This window comes from Coregonus lavaretus, assembly GCF_964263955.1.
Source record: "Coregonus lavaretus genome assembly, chromosome: 2".
Classification (NCBI taxonomy): Eukaryota; Metazoa; Chordata; class Actinopteri; order Salmoniformes; family Salmonidae; genus Coregonus; species Coregonus lavaretus.
In genome coordinates this window covers 85,572,970-85,591,422 of record NC_139989.1, presented here as the reverse complement: position 1 = coordinate 85,591,422, position 18,453 = coordinate 85,572,970, and the positions used below count along the sequence as shown (strand labels likewise).

Below are 18,453 nucleotides of genomic sequence, written 5' to 3'. Positions count from 1 at the left end.
AATGTGTAATAACCTGTTGGAAGGATGACGTGGATCTCTTTCTCACTTCTGGGTCTGCTGAAGGTTGAGCTGGGATCTTGTCACTTGGTGTCTGCAACGAAATACAACATTAACATGTCAGAAATATTGTGTTTTATAATATAGATCATATCTATTTAGTAAACTAATGATCATACTCAGTTCAGTCACAATATATTCCTACCACCTGTCTATCATAATCGCCTTTGGGGTGAGACTCATTGCTGAGGTCAAGGGCTGCATTGACCACAGATGTTAGGAAAGATAATTCATATGTGGATCTGGGCTTTTTATGTAAAACTCTATAAAAATTGTTAAAACTGTACAATATCTGCCAACCAACAATATGAGGACCGTGTAACACACACACTCTACTCTGGTTGGGACATACCATATCGGGACGTCATCTGAAACACATTTACGTCTTGAACAGCCTTAGTACCAAATGAGGACTTGACGACTGAACACATCTAGAGTCAAGGTTCCTGACTTTGAGTTATCCTTTTGTTGTCAAAGAAAGCTCACAACCTCAAAAGTAATGTAAATGGATCAACTGCCATATAAATTAAATCACGCAAATTGATAAGAAATATGTTAAATGGGCAAAAACATTGCCCCAAAAATACAAAAACATAGGCATTAGAGAGAATAAAGATTAATTTTATGTTTTGAGGGGCGGTTAGTTCTGTCAAATGGTCAGGCTAATTTTGTTTACGTTATGATATCGAAACAAGTTATGGGAATGTTGATTTTGTGAACATTTTTCACAAAAGGTTGGTTGTAATACAGTAAAAAGCCATTTAATTCATATTTTGGAATGAACTGAGACATCAATTTAATTTAAATAGAAAAGATTTACAATAAATGTGTAATAACCTGTTGGAAGGATGAAGTGGATCTCTGTCTCACTTCTGGTTCTGCTGAAGGTTGAGCTGGGATCTTGTCACTTGGTGTCTGCAACGAAATACAACAATAACATGTCAGAAATATTGTGTTTTATAATATAGATCATATCTATTTAGTAAACTAATGATCATATTCAGTTCAGTCACAATATATTCCTACCACCTGTCTATCATAATCGCCTTTGGGGTGAGACTCATTGCTGAGGTCAAGGGCTGCATTGACCACAGATGTTAGGAAAGATAATTCATATATGGATCTGGGCTTTTTATGCAAGACTCTATAAAAATGGTTAAAACTGTACAATATCTGCTAACCAACAATATGAGGACCGTGTAACACACACACTCTACTCTGGTTGGGTCATACCATATCGGGACGTAATCTGAAACACATTTACGTCTTGAACAGCCTAATTACCAAATGAGGACTTGACGACTGAACACATCTGGAATGAAGGTTCCTGACTTTGAGTTATCCTTTTGTTGTCAAAGAAAGCTCACAACCTTAAAAGTAATGTAAATGGATCAACTGCCATATTAATTAAATCACGCAAATTGATAAGAAATATGTTAAATGGGCAAAAACATTGCCCCAAAAATACAAAAACATAGGCATTAGAGAGAATAAAGATTAATTTTATGTTTTGAGGGGCGGTTAGTTCTGTCAAATGGTCGGGCTAATTTTGTTTATGCTATGATATCGAAAGAAGTTATGGGAATTTTGATATTGTGAACATTTTACACAAAAGGTTGGTTGTAATACAGTAAAAAGCCATTTAATTCATATTTTGGAATGAACTGAGACAACAATTTAATTTAAATAGAAAAGATCTACAATAAATGTGTAATAACCTGTTGGAAGGATGAAGTGGATCTCTGTCTCACTTCTGGGTCTGCTGAAGGTTGAGCTGGGATCTTGTCACTTGGTGTCTGCAACGAAATACAACAATAACATGTCAGAAATATTGTGTTTTATAATATAGATCATATCTATTTCGTAAACTAATGATCATACTCAGTTCAGTCACAATATATTCCTACCACCTGTCTATCATAATCGCCTTTGGGGTGAGAATCATTGCTGAGGTCAAGGGCTGCATTGACCACAGATGTTAGGAAAGATAATTCATATATGGATCTGGGCTTTTTATCCAAGACTCTATAAAAATGGTTAAAGCTGTACAATATCTGCTAACCAACAATATGAGGACCGTGTAACACACACACTCTACTCTGGTTGGGTCATACCATATCGGGACGTAATCTGAAACACATTTACGTCTTGAACAGCCTAATTACCAAATGAGGACTTGACGACTGAACACATCTGGAATCAATGTTCCTGACTTTGAGTTATCCTTTTGTTGTCAAAGAAAGCTCACCACCTTAAAAGTAATGTTAATGTATCAACTGCCATATCAATTAAATCACGCAAATTGATAAGAAATATGTTAAATGGGCAAAAACATTGCCCCAAAAATACAAAAACATTGGCATTAGAGAGAATAAAGATTAATTTTATGTTTTGAGGGGCGAGTAATTCTGTCAAATGGTCGGGCAAATTTTGTTTACACTATGATATCGAAACAAGTTATGGGAATGTTGATTTTGTGAACATTTTACACAAAAGGTTGGTTGTAATACAGTGAAAAGCCATGTAATTCATATTTTGGAATGAACTGAGACAACAATTTAATTTAAATAGAAAAGATCTACAATAAATATGTAATAACCTGTTGGAAGGATGAAGTGGATCTCTGTCTCATTTCTGGGTCTGCTGAAGGTTGAGCTGGGATCTTGTCACTTGGTGTCTGCAACAAAATACAACAATAACATGTCAGAAATATTGTGTTTTATAATATAGATCATATCTATTTCGTAAACTAATGATCATACTCAGTTCAGTCACAATATATTCCTACCACCTGTCTATCATAATCGCCTTTGGGGTGAGACTCATTGTTGAAGTCAAGGGCTTCATTGACCACAGATGTTAGGAAAGATAATTCATAAATGGATCTGGGCTTTTTATGTAAAACTCTATAAAAATTGTTAAAACTGTACAATATCTGCCAACCAACAATATGAGGACCGTGTAACACACACTCTACTCTGGTTTGGTCATACCATATCGGGACGTCATCTGAAACACATTTACGTCTTGAACAGCCTTAGTACCAAATGAGGACTTGACGACTGAACACATCTAGAGTCAAGGTTCCTGACTTTGAGTTATCCTTTTGTTGTCAAAGAAAGCTCACAACCTTAAAAGTAATGTAAATGGATCAACTGCCATATCAATTAAATCACGCAAATTGATAAGAAATATGTTAAATGTGCAAAAACATTGCCCCAAAAATACAAAAACATAGGCATTAGAGAGAATAAAGATCATTTTTATGTTTTTTTAAGGGGCGGTTAGTTCTGTCAAATGGTCGGGCTAATTTTGTTTACACTATGATATCGAAACAAGTTATGGGAATGTTGATTTTGTGAACATTTTACACAAAAGGTTGGTTGTAATACAGTGAAAAGCCATTTAATTCATATTTTGGAATGAACTGAGACAACAATTTAATTTAAATAGAAAAGATCTACAATAAATATGTAATAACCTGTTGGAAGGATGAAGTGGATCTCTGTCTCATTTCTGGGTCTGCTGAAGGTTGAGCTGGGATCTTGTCACTTGGTGTCTGCAACAAAATACAACAATAACATGTCAGAAATATTGTGTTTTATAATATAGATCATATCTATTTCGTAAACTAATGATCATACTCAGTTCAGTCACAATATATTCCTACCACCTGTCTATCATAATCGCCTTTGGGGTGAGACTCATTGTTGAAGTCAAGGGCTTCATTGACCACAGATGTTAGGAAAGATAATTCATAAATGGATCTGGGCTTTTTATGTAAAACTCTATAAAAATTGTTAAAACTGTACAATATCTGCCAACCAACAATATGAGGACCGTGTAACACACACTCTACTCTGGTTTGGTCATACCATATCGGGACGTCATCTGAAACACATTTACGTCTTGAACAGCCTTAGTACCAAATGAGGACTTGACGACTGAACACATCTAGAGTCAAGGTTCCTGACTTTGAGTTATCCTTTTGTTGTCAAAGAAAGCTCACAACCTTAAAAGTAATGTAAATGGATCAACTGCCATATCAATTAAATCACGCAAATTGATAAGAAATATGTTAAATGTGCAAAAACATTGCCCCAAAAATACAAAAACATAGGCATTAGAGAGAATAAAGATTATTTTTATGTTTTTTTAAGGGGCGGTTAGTTCTGTCAAATGGTCGGGCTAATTTTGTTTACACTATGATATCGAAATAAGTTATGGGAATGTTGATTTTGTGAACATTTTACACAAAAGGTTGGTTGTAATACAGTAAAAAGCCATTTAATTCATATTTTGGAATGAACTGAGACAACAATTTAATTTAAATAGAAAAGATCTACAATAAATATGTAATAACCTGTTGGAAGGATGAAGTGGATCTCTGTCTCACTTCTGGGTCAGCTGAAGGTTGAGCTGGGATCTTGTCACTTGGTGTCTGCAATGAAATACAACAATAACATGTCAGAAATATTGTGTTTTATAATATAGATCATATCTATTTAGTAAACTAATGATCATACTCAGTTCAGTCACAATATATTCCTACCACCTGTCTATCATAATCGCCTTTGGGGTGAGACTCATTGCTGAGGTCAAGGGCTGCATTGACCACAGATGTTAGGAAAGATAATTCATATGTGGATCTGGGCTTTTTATGTAAAACTCTATAAAAATTGTTAAAACTGTACAATATCTGCCAACCAACAATATGAGGACCGTGTAACACACACACTCTACTCTGGTTGGGTCATACCATATCGGGACGTCATCTGAAACACATTTACGTCTTGAACAGCCTTAGTACCAAATGAGGACATGACGACTGAACACATCTAGAGTCAAGGTTCCTGACTTTGAGTTATCCTTTTGTTGTCAAAGAAAGCTCACAACCTTAAAAGTAATGTAAATGGATCAACTGCCATATAAATTAAATCACGCAAATTGATAAGAAATATGTTAAATGGGCAAAAACATTGCCCCAAAAATACAAAAACATAGGCATTAGAGAGAATAAAGATTATTTTTATATTTTGAGGGGCGGTTAGTTCTGTCAAATGGTCGGGCTAATTTTGTTTACACTATGATATCGAAACAAGTTATGGGAATGTTGATTTTGTGAACATTTTACACAAAAGGTTGGTTATAATACAGTAAAAAGCCATTTAATTCATATTTTGGAATGAACTGAGACAACAATTTAATTTAAATAGAAAAGATCTACAATAAATATGTAATAACCTGTTGGAAGGATGAAGTGGATCTCTGTCTCACTTCTGGGTCTGCTGAAGGTTGAGCTGGGATCTTGTCACTTGGTGTCTGCAACGAAATACAACAATAACATGTCAGAAATATTGTGTTTTATAATATAGATCATATCTATTTCGTAAACTAATGATCATACTCAGTTCGGTCACAATATATTCCTACCACCTGTCTATCATAATCGCCTTTGGGGTGAGACTCATTGCTGAGGTCAAGGGCTGCATTGACCACAGATGTTAGGAAAGATAATTCATATATGGATCTGGGCTTTTTATGTAAAACTCTATAAAAATTGTTAAAACTGTACAATATCTGCCAACCAACAATATGAGGACCGTGTAACACACACACTCTACTCTGGTTGGGTCATACCATATCGGGACGTAATCTGAAAGGCAATTACGTCTTGAACAGCCTAATTACCAAATGAGGACTTGACGACTGAACACATCTAGAGTCCACGTTCCTGACTTTGAGTTATCATGTTGTTGTCAACGAAAGCTCACAACCTTAAAAGTAATGTAAATGGATCAACTGCCATATAAATTAAATCACGCAAATTGATAAGAAATATGTTAAATGGGCAAAAACATTGCCCCAAAAATACAAAACATAGGCATTAGAGAGAATAAAGATTAATTGTATATTTTGAGGGCGGTTAGTTCTGTCAAATGGTCGGGCTAATTTTGTTTACACTATGATATCGAAACAAGTTATGGGAATGTTGATTTTGTGAACATTTTACACAAAAGGTTGGTTGTAATACAGTAAAAAGCCATGTCATTTATATATTGGAATGAACTGACACAACAATTTAGTTTAAATAGAAAAGATCTACAATAAATATGTAATAACCTGTTGGAAGGATGAAGTGGATCTCTGTCTCACTTCTGGGTCAGCTGAAGGTTGAGCTGGGATCTTGTCACTTGGTGTCTGCAACGAAATACAACAATAACATGTCAGAAATATTGTGTTTTATAATATAGATCATATCTATTTAGTAAACTAATGATCATACTCAGTTCAGTCACAATATATTCCTACCACCTGTCTATCATAATCGCCTTTGGGGTGAGACTCATTGCTGAGGTCAAGGGCTGCATTGACCACAGATGTTAGGAAAGATAATTCATATGTGGATCTGGGCTTTTTATGTAAAACTCTATAAAAATTGTTAAAACTGTACAATATCTGCCAACCAACAATATGAGGACCGTGTAACACACACACTCTACTCTGGTTGGGTCATACCATATCGGGACGTCATCTGAAACACATTTACGTCTTGAACAGCCTTAGTACCAAATGAGGACATGACGACTGAACACATCTAGAGTCAAGGTTCCTGACTTTGAGTTATCCTTTTGTTGTCAAAGAAAGCTCACAACCTTAAAAGTAATGTAAATGGATCAACTGCCATATAAATTAAATCACGCAAATTGATAAGAAATATGTTAAATGGGCAAAAACATTGCCCCAAAAATACAAAAACATAGGCATTAGAGAGAATAAAGATTATTTTTATATTTTGAGGGGCGATTAGTTCTGTCAAATGGTCGGGCTAATTTTGTTTACACTATGATATCGAAACAAGTTATGGGAATGTTGATTTTGTGAACATTTTACACAAAAGGTTGGTTATAATACAGTAAAAAGCCATTTAATTCATATTTTGGAATGAACTGAGACAACAATTTAATTTAAATAGAAAAGATCTACAATAAATATGTAATAACCTGTTGGAAGGATGAAGTGGATCTCTGTCTCACTTCTGGTTCTGCTGAAGGTTGAGCTGGGATCTTGTCACTTGGTGTCTGCAACGAAATACAACAATAACATGTCAGAAATATTGTGTTTTATAATATAGATCATATCTATTTAGTAAACTAATGATCATATTCAGTTCAGTCACAATATATTCCTACCACCTGTCTATCATAATCGCCTTTGGGGTGAGACTCATTGCTGAGGTCAAGGGCTGCATTGACCACAGATGTTAGGAAAGATAATTCATATATGGATCTGGGCTTTTTATGCAAGACTCTATAAAAATGGTTAAAACTGTACAATATCTGCTAACCAACAATATGAGGACCGTGTAACACACACACTCTACTCTGGTTGGGTCATACCATATCGGGACGTAATCTGAAACACATTTACGTCTTGAACAGCCTAATTACCAAATGAGGACTTGACGACTGAACACATCTGGAATGAAGGTTCCTGACTTTGAGTTATCCTTTTGTTGTCAAAGAAAGCTCACAACCTTAAAAGTAATGTAAATGGATCAACTGCCATATTAATTAAATCACGCAAATTGATAAGAAATATGTTAAATGGGCAAAAACATTGCCCCAAAAATACAAAAACATAGGCATTAGAGAGAATAAAGATTAATTTTATGTTTTGAGGGACGGTTAGTTCTGTCAAATGGTCGGGCTAATTTTGTTTATGCTATGATATCGAAAGAAGTTATGGGAATTTTGATATTGTGAACATTTTACACAAAAGGTTGGTTGTAATACAGTAAAAAGCCATTTAATTCATATTTTGGAATGAACTGAGACAACAATTTAATTTAAATAGAAAAGATCTACAATAAATGTGTAATAACCTGTTGGAAGGATGAAGTGGATCTCTGTCTCACTTCTGGGTCTGCTGAAGGTTGAGCTGGGATCTTGTCACTTGGTGTCTGCAACGAAATACAACAATAACATGTCAGAAATATTGTGTTTTATAATATAGATCATATCTATTTCGTAAACTAATGATCATACTCAGTTCAGTCACAATATATTCCTACCACCTGTCTATCATAATCGCCTTTGGGGTGAGAATCATTGCTGAGGTCAAGGGCTGCATTGACCACAGATGTTAGGAAAGATAATTCATATATGGATCTGGGCTTTTTATCCAAGACTCTATAAAAATGGTTAAAGCTGTACAATATCTGCTAACCAACAATATGAGGACCGTGTAACACACACACTCTACTCTGGTTGGGTCATACCATATCGGGACGTAATCTGAAACACATTTACGTCTTGAACAGCCTAATTACCAAATGAGGACTTGACGACTGAACACATCTGGAATCAATGTTCCTGACTTTGAGTTATCCTTTTGTTGTCAAAGAAAGCTCACCACCTTAAAAGTAATGTTAATGTATCAACTGCCATATAAATTAAATCACGCAAATTGATAAGAAATATGTTAAATGGGCAAAAACATTGCCCCAAAAATACAAAAACATTGGCATTAGAGAGAATAAAGATTAATTTTATGTTTTGAGGGACGGTTAGTTCTGTCAAATGGTCGGGCTAATTTTGTTTATGCTATGATATCGAAAGAAGTTATGGGAATTTTGATATTGTGAACATTTTACACAAAAGGTTGGTTGTAATACAGTAAAAAGCCATTTAATTCATATTTTGGAATGAACTGAGACAACAATTTAATTTAAATAGAAAAGATCTACAATAAATGTGTAATAACCTGTTGGAAGGATGAAGTGGATCTCTGTCTCACTTCTGGGTCTGCTGAAGGTTGAGCTGGGATCTTGTCACTTGGTGTCTGCAACGAAATACAACAATAACATGTCAGAAATATTGTGTTTTATAATATAGATCATATCTATTTCGTAAACTAATGATCATACTCAGTTCAGTCACAATATATTCCTACCACCTGTCTATCATAATCGCCTTTGGGGTGAGAATCATTGCTGAGGTCAAGGGCTGCATTGACCACAGATGTTAGGAAAGATAATTCATATATGGATCTGGGCTTTTTATCCAAGACTCTATAAAAATGGTTAAAGCTGTACAATATCTGCTAACCAACAATATGAGGACCGTGTAACACACACACTCTACTCTGGTTGGGTCATACCATATCGGGACGTAATCTGAAACACATTTACGTCTTGAACAGCCTAATTACCAAATGAGGACTTGACGACTGAACACATCTGGAATCAATGTTCCTGACTTTGAGTTATCCTTTTGTTGTCAAAGAAAGCTCACCACCTTAAAAGTAATGTTAATGTATCAACTGCCATATAAATTAAATCACGCAAATTGATAAGAAATATGTTAAATGGGCAAAAACATTGCCCCAAAAATACAAAAACATTGGCATTAGAGAGAATAAAGATTAATTTTATGTTTTGAGGGGCGAGTAATTCTGTCAAATGGTCGGGCTAATTTTGTTTACACTATGATATCGAAACAAGTTATGGGAATGTTGATTTTGTGAACATTTTACACAAAAGGTTGGTTGTAATACAGTGAAAAGCCATGTAATTCATATTTTGGAATGAACTGAGACAACAATTTAATTTAAATAGAAAAGATCTACAATAAATATGTAATAACCTGTTGGAAGGATGAAGTGGATCTCTGTCTCATTTCTGGGTCTGCTGAAGGTTGAGCTGGGATCTTGTCACTTGGTGTCTGCAACAAAATACAACAATAACATGTCAGAAATATTGTGTTTTATAATATAGATCATATCTATTTCGTAAACTAATGATCATACTCAGTTCAGTCACAATATATTCCTACCACCTGTCTATCATAATCGCCTTTGGGGTGAGACTCATTGTTGAAGTCAAGGGCTTCATTGACCACAGATGTTAGGAAAGATAATTCATAAATGGATCTGGGCTTTTTATGTAAAACTCTATAAAAATTGTTAAAACTGTACAATATCTGCCAACCAACAATATGAGGACCGTGTAACACACACTCTACTCTGGTTTGGTCATACCATATCGGGACGTCATCTGAAACACATTTACGTCTTGAACAGCCTTAGTACCAAATGAGGACTTGACGACTGAACACATCTAGAGTCAAGGTTCCTGACTTTGAGTTATCCTTTTGTTGTCAAAGAAAGCTCACAACCTTAAAAGTAATGTAAATGGATCAACTGCCATATCAATTAAATCACGCAAATTGATAAGAAATATGTTAAATGTGCAAAAACATTGCCCCAAAAATACAAAAACATAGGCATTAGAGAGAATAAAGATCATTTTTATGTTTTTTTAAGGGGCGGTTAGTTCTGTCAAATGGTCGGGCTAATTTTGTTTACACTATGATATCGAAACAAGTTATGGGAATGTTGATTTTGTGAACATTTTACACAAAAGGTTGGTTGTAATACAGTGAAAAGCCATTTAATTCATATTTTGGAATGAACTGAGACAACAATTTAATTTAAATAGAAAAGATCTACAATAAATATGTAATAACCTGTTGGAAGGATGAAGTGGATCTCTGTCTCATTTCTGGGTCTGCTGAAGGTTGAGCTGGGATCTTGTCACTTGGTGTCTGCAACAAAATACAACAATAACATGTCAGAAATATTGTGTTTTATAATATAGATCATATCTATTTCGTAAACTAATGATCATACTCAGTTCAGTCACAATATATTCCTACCACCTGTCTATCATAATCGCCTTTGGGGTGAGACTCATTGTTGAAGTCAAGGGCTTCATTGACCACAGATGTTAGGAAAGATAATTCATAAATGGATCTGGGCTTTTTATGTAAAACTCTATAAAAATTGTTAAAACTGTACAATATCTGCCAACCAACAATATGAGGACCGTGTAACACACACTCTACTCTGGTTTGGTCATACCATATCGGGACGTCATCTGAAACACATTTACGTCTTGAACAGCCTTAGTACCAAATGAGGACTTGACGACTGAACACATCTAGAGTCAAGGTTCCTGACTTTGAGTTATCCTTTTGTTGTCAAAGAAAGCTCACAACCTTAAAAGTAATGTAAATGGATCAACTGCCATATCAATTAAATCACGCAAATTGATAAGAAATATGTTAAATGTGCAAAAACATTGCCCCAAAAATACAAAAACATAGGCATTAGAGAGAATAAAGATTATTTTTATGTTTTTTTAAGGGGCGGTTAGTTCTGTCAAATGGTCGGGCTAATTTTGTTTACACTATGATATCGAAATAAGTTATGGGAATGTTGATTTTGTGAACATTTTACACAAAAGGTTGGTTGTAATACAGTAAAAAGCCATTTAATTCATATTTTGGAATGAACTGAGACAACAATTTAATTTAAATAGAAAAGATCTACAATAAATATGTAATAACCTGTTGGAAGGATGAAGTGGATCTCTGTCTCACTTCTGGGTCAGCTGAAGGTTGAGCTGGGATCTTGTCACTTGGTGTCTGCAATGAAATACAACAATAACATGTCAGAAATATTGTGTTTTATAATATAGATCATATCTATTTAGTAAACTAATGATCATACTCAGTTCAGTCACAATATATTCCTACCACCTGTCTATCATAATCGCCTTTGGGGTGAGACTCATTGCTGAGGTCAAGGGCTGCATTGACCACAGATGTTAGGAAAGATAATTCATATGTGGATCTGGGCTTTTTATGTAAAACTCTATAAAAATTGTTAAAACTGTACAATATCTGCCAACCAACAATATGAGGACCGTGTAACACACACACTCTACTCTGGTTGGGTCATACCATATCGGGACGTCATCTGAAACACATTTACGTCTTGAACAGCCTTAGTACCAAATGAGGACATGACGACTGAACACATCTAGAGTCAAGGTTCCTGACTTTGAGTTATCCTTTTGTTGTCAAAGAAAGCTCACAACCTTAAAAGTAATGTAAATGGATCAACTGCCATATAAATTAAATCACGCAAATTGATAAGAAATATGTTAAATGGGCAAAAACATTGCCCCAAAAATACAAAAACATAGGCATTAGAGAGAATAAAGATTATTTTTATATTTTGAGGGGCGGTTAGTTCTGTCAAATGGTCGGGCTAATTTTGTTTACACTATGATATCGAAACAAGTTATGGGAATGTTGATTTTGTGAACATTTTACACAAAAGGTTGGTTATAATACAGTAAAAAGCCATTTAATTCATATTTTGGAATGAACTGAGACAACAATTTAATTTAAATAGAAAAGATCTACAATAAATATGTAATAACCTGTTGGAAGGATGAAGTGGATCTCTGTCTCACTTCTGGGTCTGCTGAAGGTTGAGCTGGGATCTTGTCACTTGGTGTCTGCAACGAAATACAACAATAACATGTCAGAAATATTGTGTTTTATAATATAGATCATATCTATTTCGTAAACTAATGATCATACTCAGTTCGGTCACAATATATTCCTACCACCTGTCTATCATAATCGCCTTTGGGGTGAGACTCATTGCTGAGGTCAAGGGCTGCATTGACCACAGATGTTAGGAAAGATAATTCATATATGGATCTGGGCTTTTTATGTAAAACTCTATAAAAATTGTTAAAACTGTACAATATCTGCCAACCAACAATATGAGGACCGTGTAACACACACACTCTACTCTGGTTGGGTCATACCATATCGGGACGTAATCTGAAAGGCAATTACGTCTTGAACAGCCTAATTACCAAATGAGGACTTGACGACTGAACACATCTAGAGTCCACGTTCCTGACTTTGAGTTATCATGTTGTTGTCAACGAAAGCTCACAACCTTAAAAGTAATGTAAATGGATCAACTGCCATATAAATTAAATCACGCAAATTGATAAGAAATATGTTAAATGGGCAAAAACATTGCCCCAAAAATACAAAACATAGGCATTAGAGAGAATAAAGATTAATTGTATATTTTGAGGGCGGTTAGTTCTGTCAAATGGTCGGGCTAATTTTGTTTACACTATGATATCGAAACAAGTTATGGGAATGTTGATTTTGTGAACATTTTACACAAAAGGTTGGTTGTAATACAGTAAAAAGCCATGTCATTTATATATTGGAATGAACTGACACAACAATTTAGTTTAAATAGAAAAGATCTACAATAAATATGTAATAACCTGTTGGAAGGATGAAGTGGATCTCTGTCTCACTTCTGGGTCAGCTGAAGGTTGAGCTGGGATCTTGTCACTTGGTGTCTGCAACGAAATACAACAATAACATGTCAGAAATATTGTGTTTTATAATATAGATCATATCTATTTAGTAAACTAATGATCATACTCAGTTCAGTCACAATATATTCCTACCACCTGTCTATCATAATCGCCTTTGGGGTGAGACTCATTGCTGAGGTCAAGGGCTGCATTGACCACAGATGTTAGGAAAGATAATTCATATGTGGATCTGGGCTTTTTATGTAAAACTCTATAAAAATTGTTAAAACTGTACAATATCTGCCAACCAACAATATGAGGACCGTGTAACACACACACTCTACTCTGGTTGGGTCATACCATATCGGGACGTCATCTGAAACACATTTACGTCTTGAACAGCCTTAGTACCAAATGAGGACATGACGACTGAACACATCTAGAGTCAAGGTTCCTGACTTTGAGTTATCCTTTTGTTGTCAAAGAAAGCTCACAACCTTAAAAGTAATGTAAATGGATCAACTGCCATATAAATTAAATCACGCAAATTGATAAGAAATATGTTAAATGGGCAAAAACATTGCCCCAAAAATACAAAAACATAGGCATTAGAGAGAATAAAGATTATTTTTATATTTTGAGGGGCGATTAGTTCTGTCAAATGGTCGGGCTAATTTTGTTTACACTATGATATCGAAACAAGTTATGGGAATGTTGATTTTGTGAACATTTTACACAAAAGGTTGGTTATAATACAGTAAAAAGCCATTTAATTCATATTTTGGAATGAACTGAGACAACAATTTAATTTAAATAGAAAAGATCTACAATAAATATGTAATAACCTGTTGGAAGGATGAAGTGGATCTCTGTCTCACTTCTGGGTCTGCTGAAGGTTGAGCTGGGATCTTGTCACTTGGTATCTGCAACGAAATACAACAATAACATGTCAGAAATATTGTGTTTTATAATATAGATCATATCTATTTCGTAAACTAATGATCATACTCAGTTCGGTCACAATATATTCCTACCACCTGTCTATCATAATCGCCTTTGGGGTGAGACTCATTGCTGAGGTCAAGGGCTGCATTGACCACAGATGTTAGGAAAGATAATTCATATATGGATCTGGGCTTTTTATGTAAAACTCTATAAAAATTGTTAAAACTGTACAATATCTGCCAACCAACAATATGAGGACCGTGTAACACACACACTCTACTCTGGTTGGGTCATACCATATCGGGACGTAATCTGAAAGGCAATTACGTCTTGAACAGCCTAATTACCAAATGAGGACTTGACGACTGAACACATCTAGAGTCCACGTTCCTGACTTTGAGTTATCATGTTGTTGTCAACGAAAGCTCACAACCTTAAAAGTAATGTAAATGGATCAACTGCCATATAAATTAAATCACGCAAATTGATAAGAAATATGTTAAATGGGCAAAAACATTGCCCCAAAAATACAAAACATAGGCATTAGAGAGAATAAAGATTAATTGTATATTTTGAGGGCGGTTAGTTCTGTCAAATGGTCGGGCTAATTTTGTTTACACTATGATATCGAAACAAGTTATGGGAATGTTGATTTTGTGAACATTTTACACAAAAGGTTGGTTGTAATACAGTAAAAAGCCATGTCATTTATATATTGGAATGAACTGACACAACAATTTAATTTAAATAGAAAAGATCTACAATAAATGTGTAATAACCTGTTGGAAGGATAAAGTGGATCTCTGTCTTACTTCTGGGTCTGCTGAAGGTTGAGCTGGGATCTTGTCACTTGGTGTCTGCAACGAAATACAACAATAACATGTCAGAAATATTGTGTTTTATAATATAGATCATATCTATTTCGTAAACTAATGATCATACTCAGTTCAGTCACAATATATTCCTACCACCTGTCTATCATAATCGCCTTTGGGGTGAGACTCATTGCTGAGGTCAAGGGCTGCATTGACCAAAGATGTTAGGAAAGATAATTAATATATGAATCTGGGCTTTTTATGAAAGACTCTATAAAAATGGTTAAAACTGTACAATATCTGCTAACCAACAATATGATGACCGTGTAACACACATACTCTACTCTGGTTGGGTCATACCATATCGGGACGTAATCTGAAACACATTTACGTCTTGAACAGCCTAATTACCAAACGAGGACTTGACGACTGAACACATCTGGAATCAAGGTTCCTGACTTTGAGTTATCCTTTTGTTGTAAAAGAAAGCTCACCACCTTAAAAGCAACGTAAATGGATCAACTGCCATATCAATTAAATCACGCAAATTGATAAGAAATATGTTAAATGGACAAAAGCATTGCCCCAAAAATACAAAAACGTAGGCATTAGAGAGAATAAAGATTAATTTTATGTTTTGAGGGGCGGTTAGTTCTGTCAAATGGTCGGGCTAATTTTGTTTACGCTATGATATCGAAACAAGTTATGGGAATTTTGATATTGTGAACATTTTACACAAAAGGTTGGTTGTAATACAGTAAAAAGCCATGTAATTCATATATTGGAATGAACTGAGACAACAATTTAATTTAAATAGAAAAGATCTACAATAAATGTGTAATAACCTGTTGGAAGGATGAAGTGGATCTCTGTCTCACTTCTGGGTCTGCTGAAGGTTGAGCTGGGATCTTGTCACTTGGTGTCTGCAACGAAACACAACAAGAAATATTCTGTATTATACTCTATTTAATCAGTGTATACAGTTGAAGTTGGTAGTTTACATACACTTAGGTTGGAGTCATTATAACTTGTTTTTCAACCACTCCACAAATTTCTTGTTAACAAACTATAGTTTTGCCAAGTTGGTTAGGACATCTACTTTGTGCATGATACAAGTAATTTTTTCAACAATTGTTTACAGACAGATTTTTTCACTTATAATTCACTGTATCACAATTCCAGTGGGTCAGAAGTTTACATACACTAAGTTGACTGTGCATTTAAACAGCTTGGAAAATTCCAGAAAATGATGTCATGGCTTTAGAAGCTTCTGATAGGTTAATTGACATCATTTGAGTCAATTGGAGAGGTGTACCTGTGGATCTATTTCAAGGCCTACCTTCAAACTCAGTGCCTCTTTGCTTGACATCATGGGAAAATCAAAAGAAATCAGCCAAGACCTCAGAAAAAAATGTGTAGACCTCCACAAGTCTGGTTCATCCTTGGGAGCAATTTCCAAACGCCTGAATGTACCACGTTCATCTCTACAAACAATAGTACGCAAGTATAAACACCATGGGACCACGAAGCCATCATACCGCTCAGGAAGGAGACGCGTTCTGTCTCCTAGAGATGAATGTACTTTGGTGCGAAAGGTGCAAATCAATCCCAGAACAACAGCAAAGGACCTTGTGATGATGCTGGAGGAAACAGGTACAAAAGTATCTATATCCACAGTAAAACAAGTCCTATATCGACATAACCTGAAAGGCCGCTCAGCAAGGAAGAAGCCACTGCTTCAAAACCGCCATAAAAAAAGCCAGACTGTGGTTTGCAACTGCACATGGGGACAAAGATCGTACTTTTTGGAGAAATGTCCTCTGGTCTGATGAAACAAAAATAGAACTGTTTGGCCTTAATGACCATTGTTATGGTCTGGTTCATCCTTGGGAGCAATTTCCAAACGCCTGAAGGTACCACGTTCATCTCTACAAACAATAGTACGCAAGTATAAACACCATGGGACCACGAAGCCGTCATACCGCTCAGGAAGGAGACGCGTTCTGTCTCCTAGAGATGAATGTACTTTGGTGCGAAAGGTGCAAATCAATCCCAGAACAACAGCAAAGGACCTTGTGATGATGCTGGAGGAAACAGGTACAAAAGTATCTATATCCACAGTAAAACAAGTCCTATATCGACATAACCTGAAAGGCCGCTCAGCAAGGAAGAAGCCACTGCTTCAAAACCGCCATAAAAAAGCCAGACTGTGGTTTGCAACTGCACATGGGGACAAAGATCGTACTTTTTGGAGAAATGTCCTCTGGTCTGATGAAACAAAAATAGAACTGTTTGGCCTTAATGATCATCAATATGTTTGGAGGAAAAAGGGGGTAGGCTTGCAAGCCGAAGAACACCATCCCAACCGTGAAGCACGGGGGTGGCAGCATCATGCTGTGGGGTTGTTTTGCTGCAGGAGGGACTGGTGCGCTTAACAAAATAGATGGCATCATGAGGAAGGAAAATTATGTGGATATATTGAAGCAACATCTCAAGACATCAGTCAGGAAGTTAAAGCTTGGTTGAAAATGGGTCTTCCAAATGGACAATGACCCCAAGCATACTTCCAAAGTTGTGGCAAAATGGCTTAAGGACAACAAAGTCAAGGTTTTGGAGTGGCCATCAAAAAGCCCTGACCTCAATCCTATAGAAAATGTGTGGGCAGAACTGAAAAAGCGTGTGCGAGCAAGGAGGCCTACAAACCTGACTCAGTTACACCAGCTCTGTCAGGAGGAATCGGCCAAAATTCACCCAACTTATTGTGGGAAGCTTGTGGAAGGCTACCCGAAACGTTTGACCCAAGTTAAACAATTTAAAGGCAATGCTACCAAATACTAATTGAGTGTATGTAAACTTCTGACCCACTGGGAATGTGATGAAATAAATAAAAGCTGAAATAAATAATTCTCTCTATTATTATTCTGACATTTCACATTCTTAAAATAAAGTGGTGATCCTAACTGACCTAAAACAGGGAATTTTTACTTGGATTAAATGTCAGGAATTGTGAAAAACTGAGTTTAAATGTATTTGGCTAAGGTGTATGTAAACTTCCGACTTCAACTGTATATATATATATAAAGCGGTGACAACATACATGCAAGAAGGGACATGTATTTATATATTTTATAATTCTTTGACAGATCCTATACATTATAATATATCAAAGCAGATTTACTTACCAGAGCACGTCATGGCCACTGAGATTATCCATAATCATAGGTTATTTCACTCTGTGCTTGGATGTTTTCAATAGCAAACAAGCAAAGATGAGGTTTACATTGGACTATCATCTTTTTCATTTAGCAATTTGGGGACCTGTGGGCATCATTTACCAGCCTCCCCAGTGAACCATCTTCGCAGGATGCATCTATGCTAAAATTGAAGAAGGAAACAGATTTACGTTTTCTCCACAAAACATATAAACAT

General features: G+C 35.6%; 1 protein-coding gene and 1 long non-coding RNA gene across 2 annotated transcripts; both read right to left on the bottom strand.

Moving 5' to 3' along the window:
• Positions 1-41: 41 nt before the first annotated feature.
• LOC311142501 lies at positions 42-2,718 on the bottom strand. The gene is made up of 4 exons (XR_014614328.1): positions 2,657-2,718; positions 1,776-1,853; positions 895-972; positions 42-91 (listed from the first exon to the last, which is right to left on the bottom strand). It is a non-coding gene; the product is annotated as an uncharacterized lncRNA (long non-coding RNA).
• Positions 2,719-3,517: 799 nt separating this feature from the next.
• On the bottom strand, positions 3,518-18,238 carry LOC311140971 (uncharacterized protein; the record flags this gene model as incomplete). The annotated part of the gene is made up of 15 exons (XM_084176233.1): positions 3,518-3,616; positions 4,421-4,498; positions 5,335-5,379; positions 6,181-6,258; positions 7,062-7,139; positions 7,943-8,020; positions 8,824-8,901; positions 9,705-9,782; positions 10,587-10,664; positions 11,469-11,546; positions 12,350-12,427; positions 13,229-13,306; positions 14,110-14,187; positions 15,870-15,947; positions 18,215-18,238. 15 exons carry the CDS (start codon positions 18,236-18,238, stop codon positions 3,518-3,520), a joined length of 1,104 nt encoding a protein of 367 aa, XP_084032359.1.
• Between the last annotated feature and the right edge of the window lie 215 nt (positions 18,239-18,453).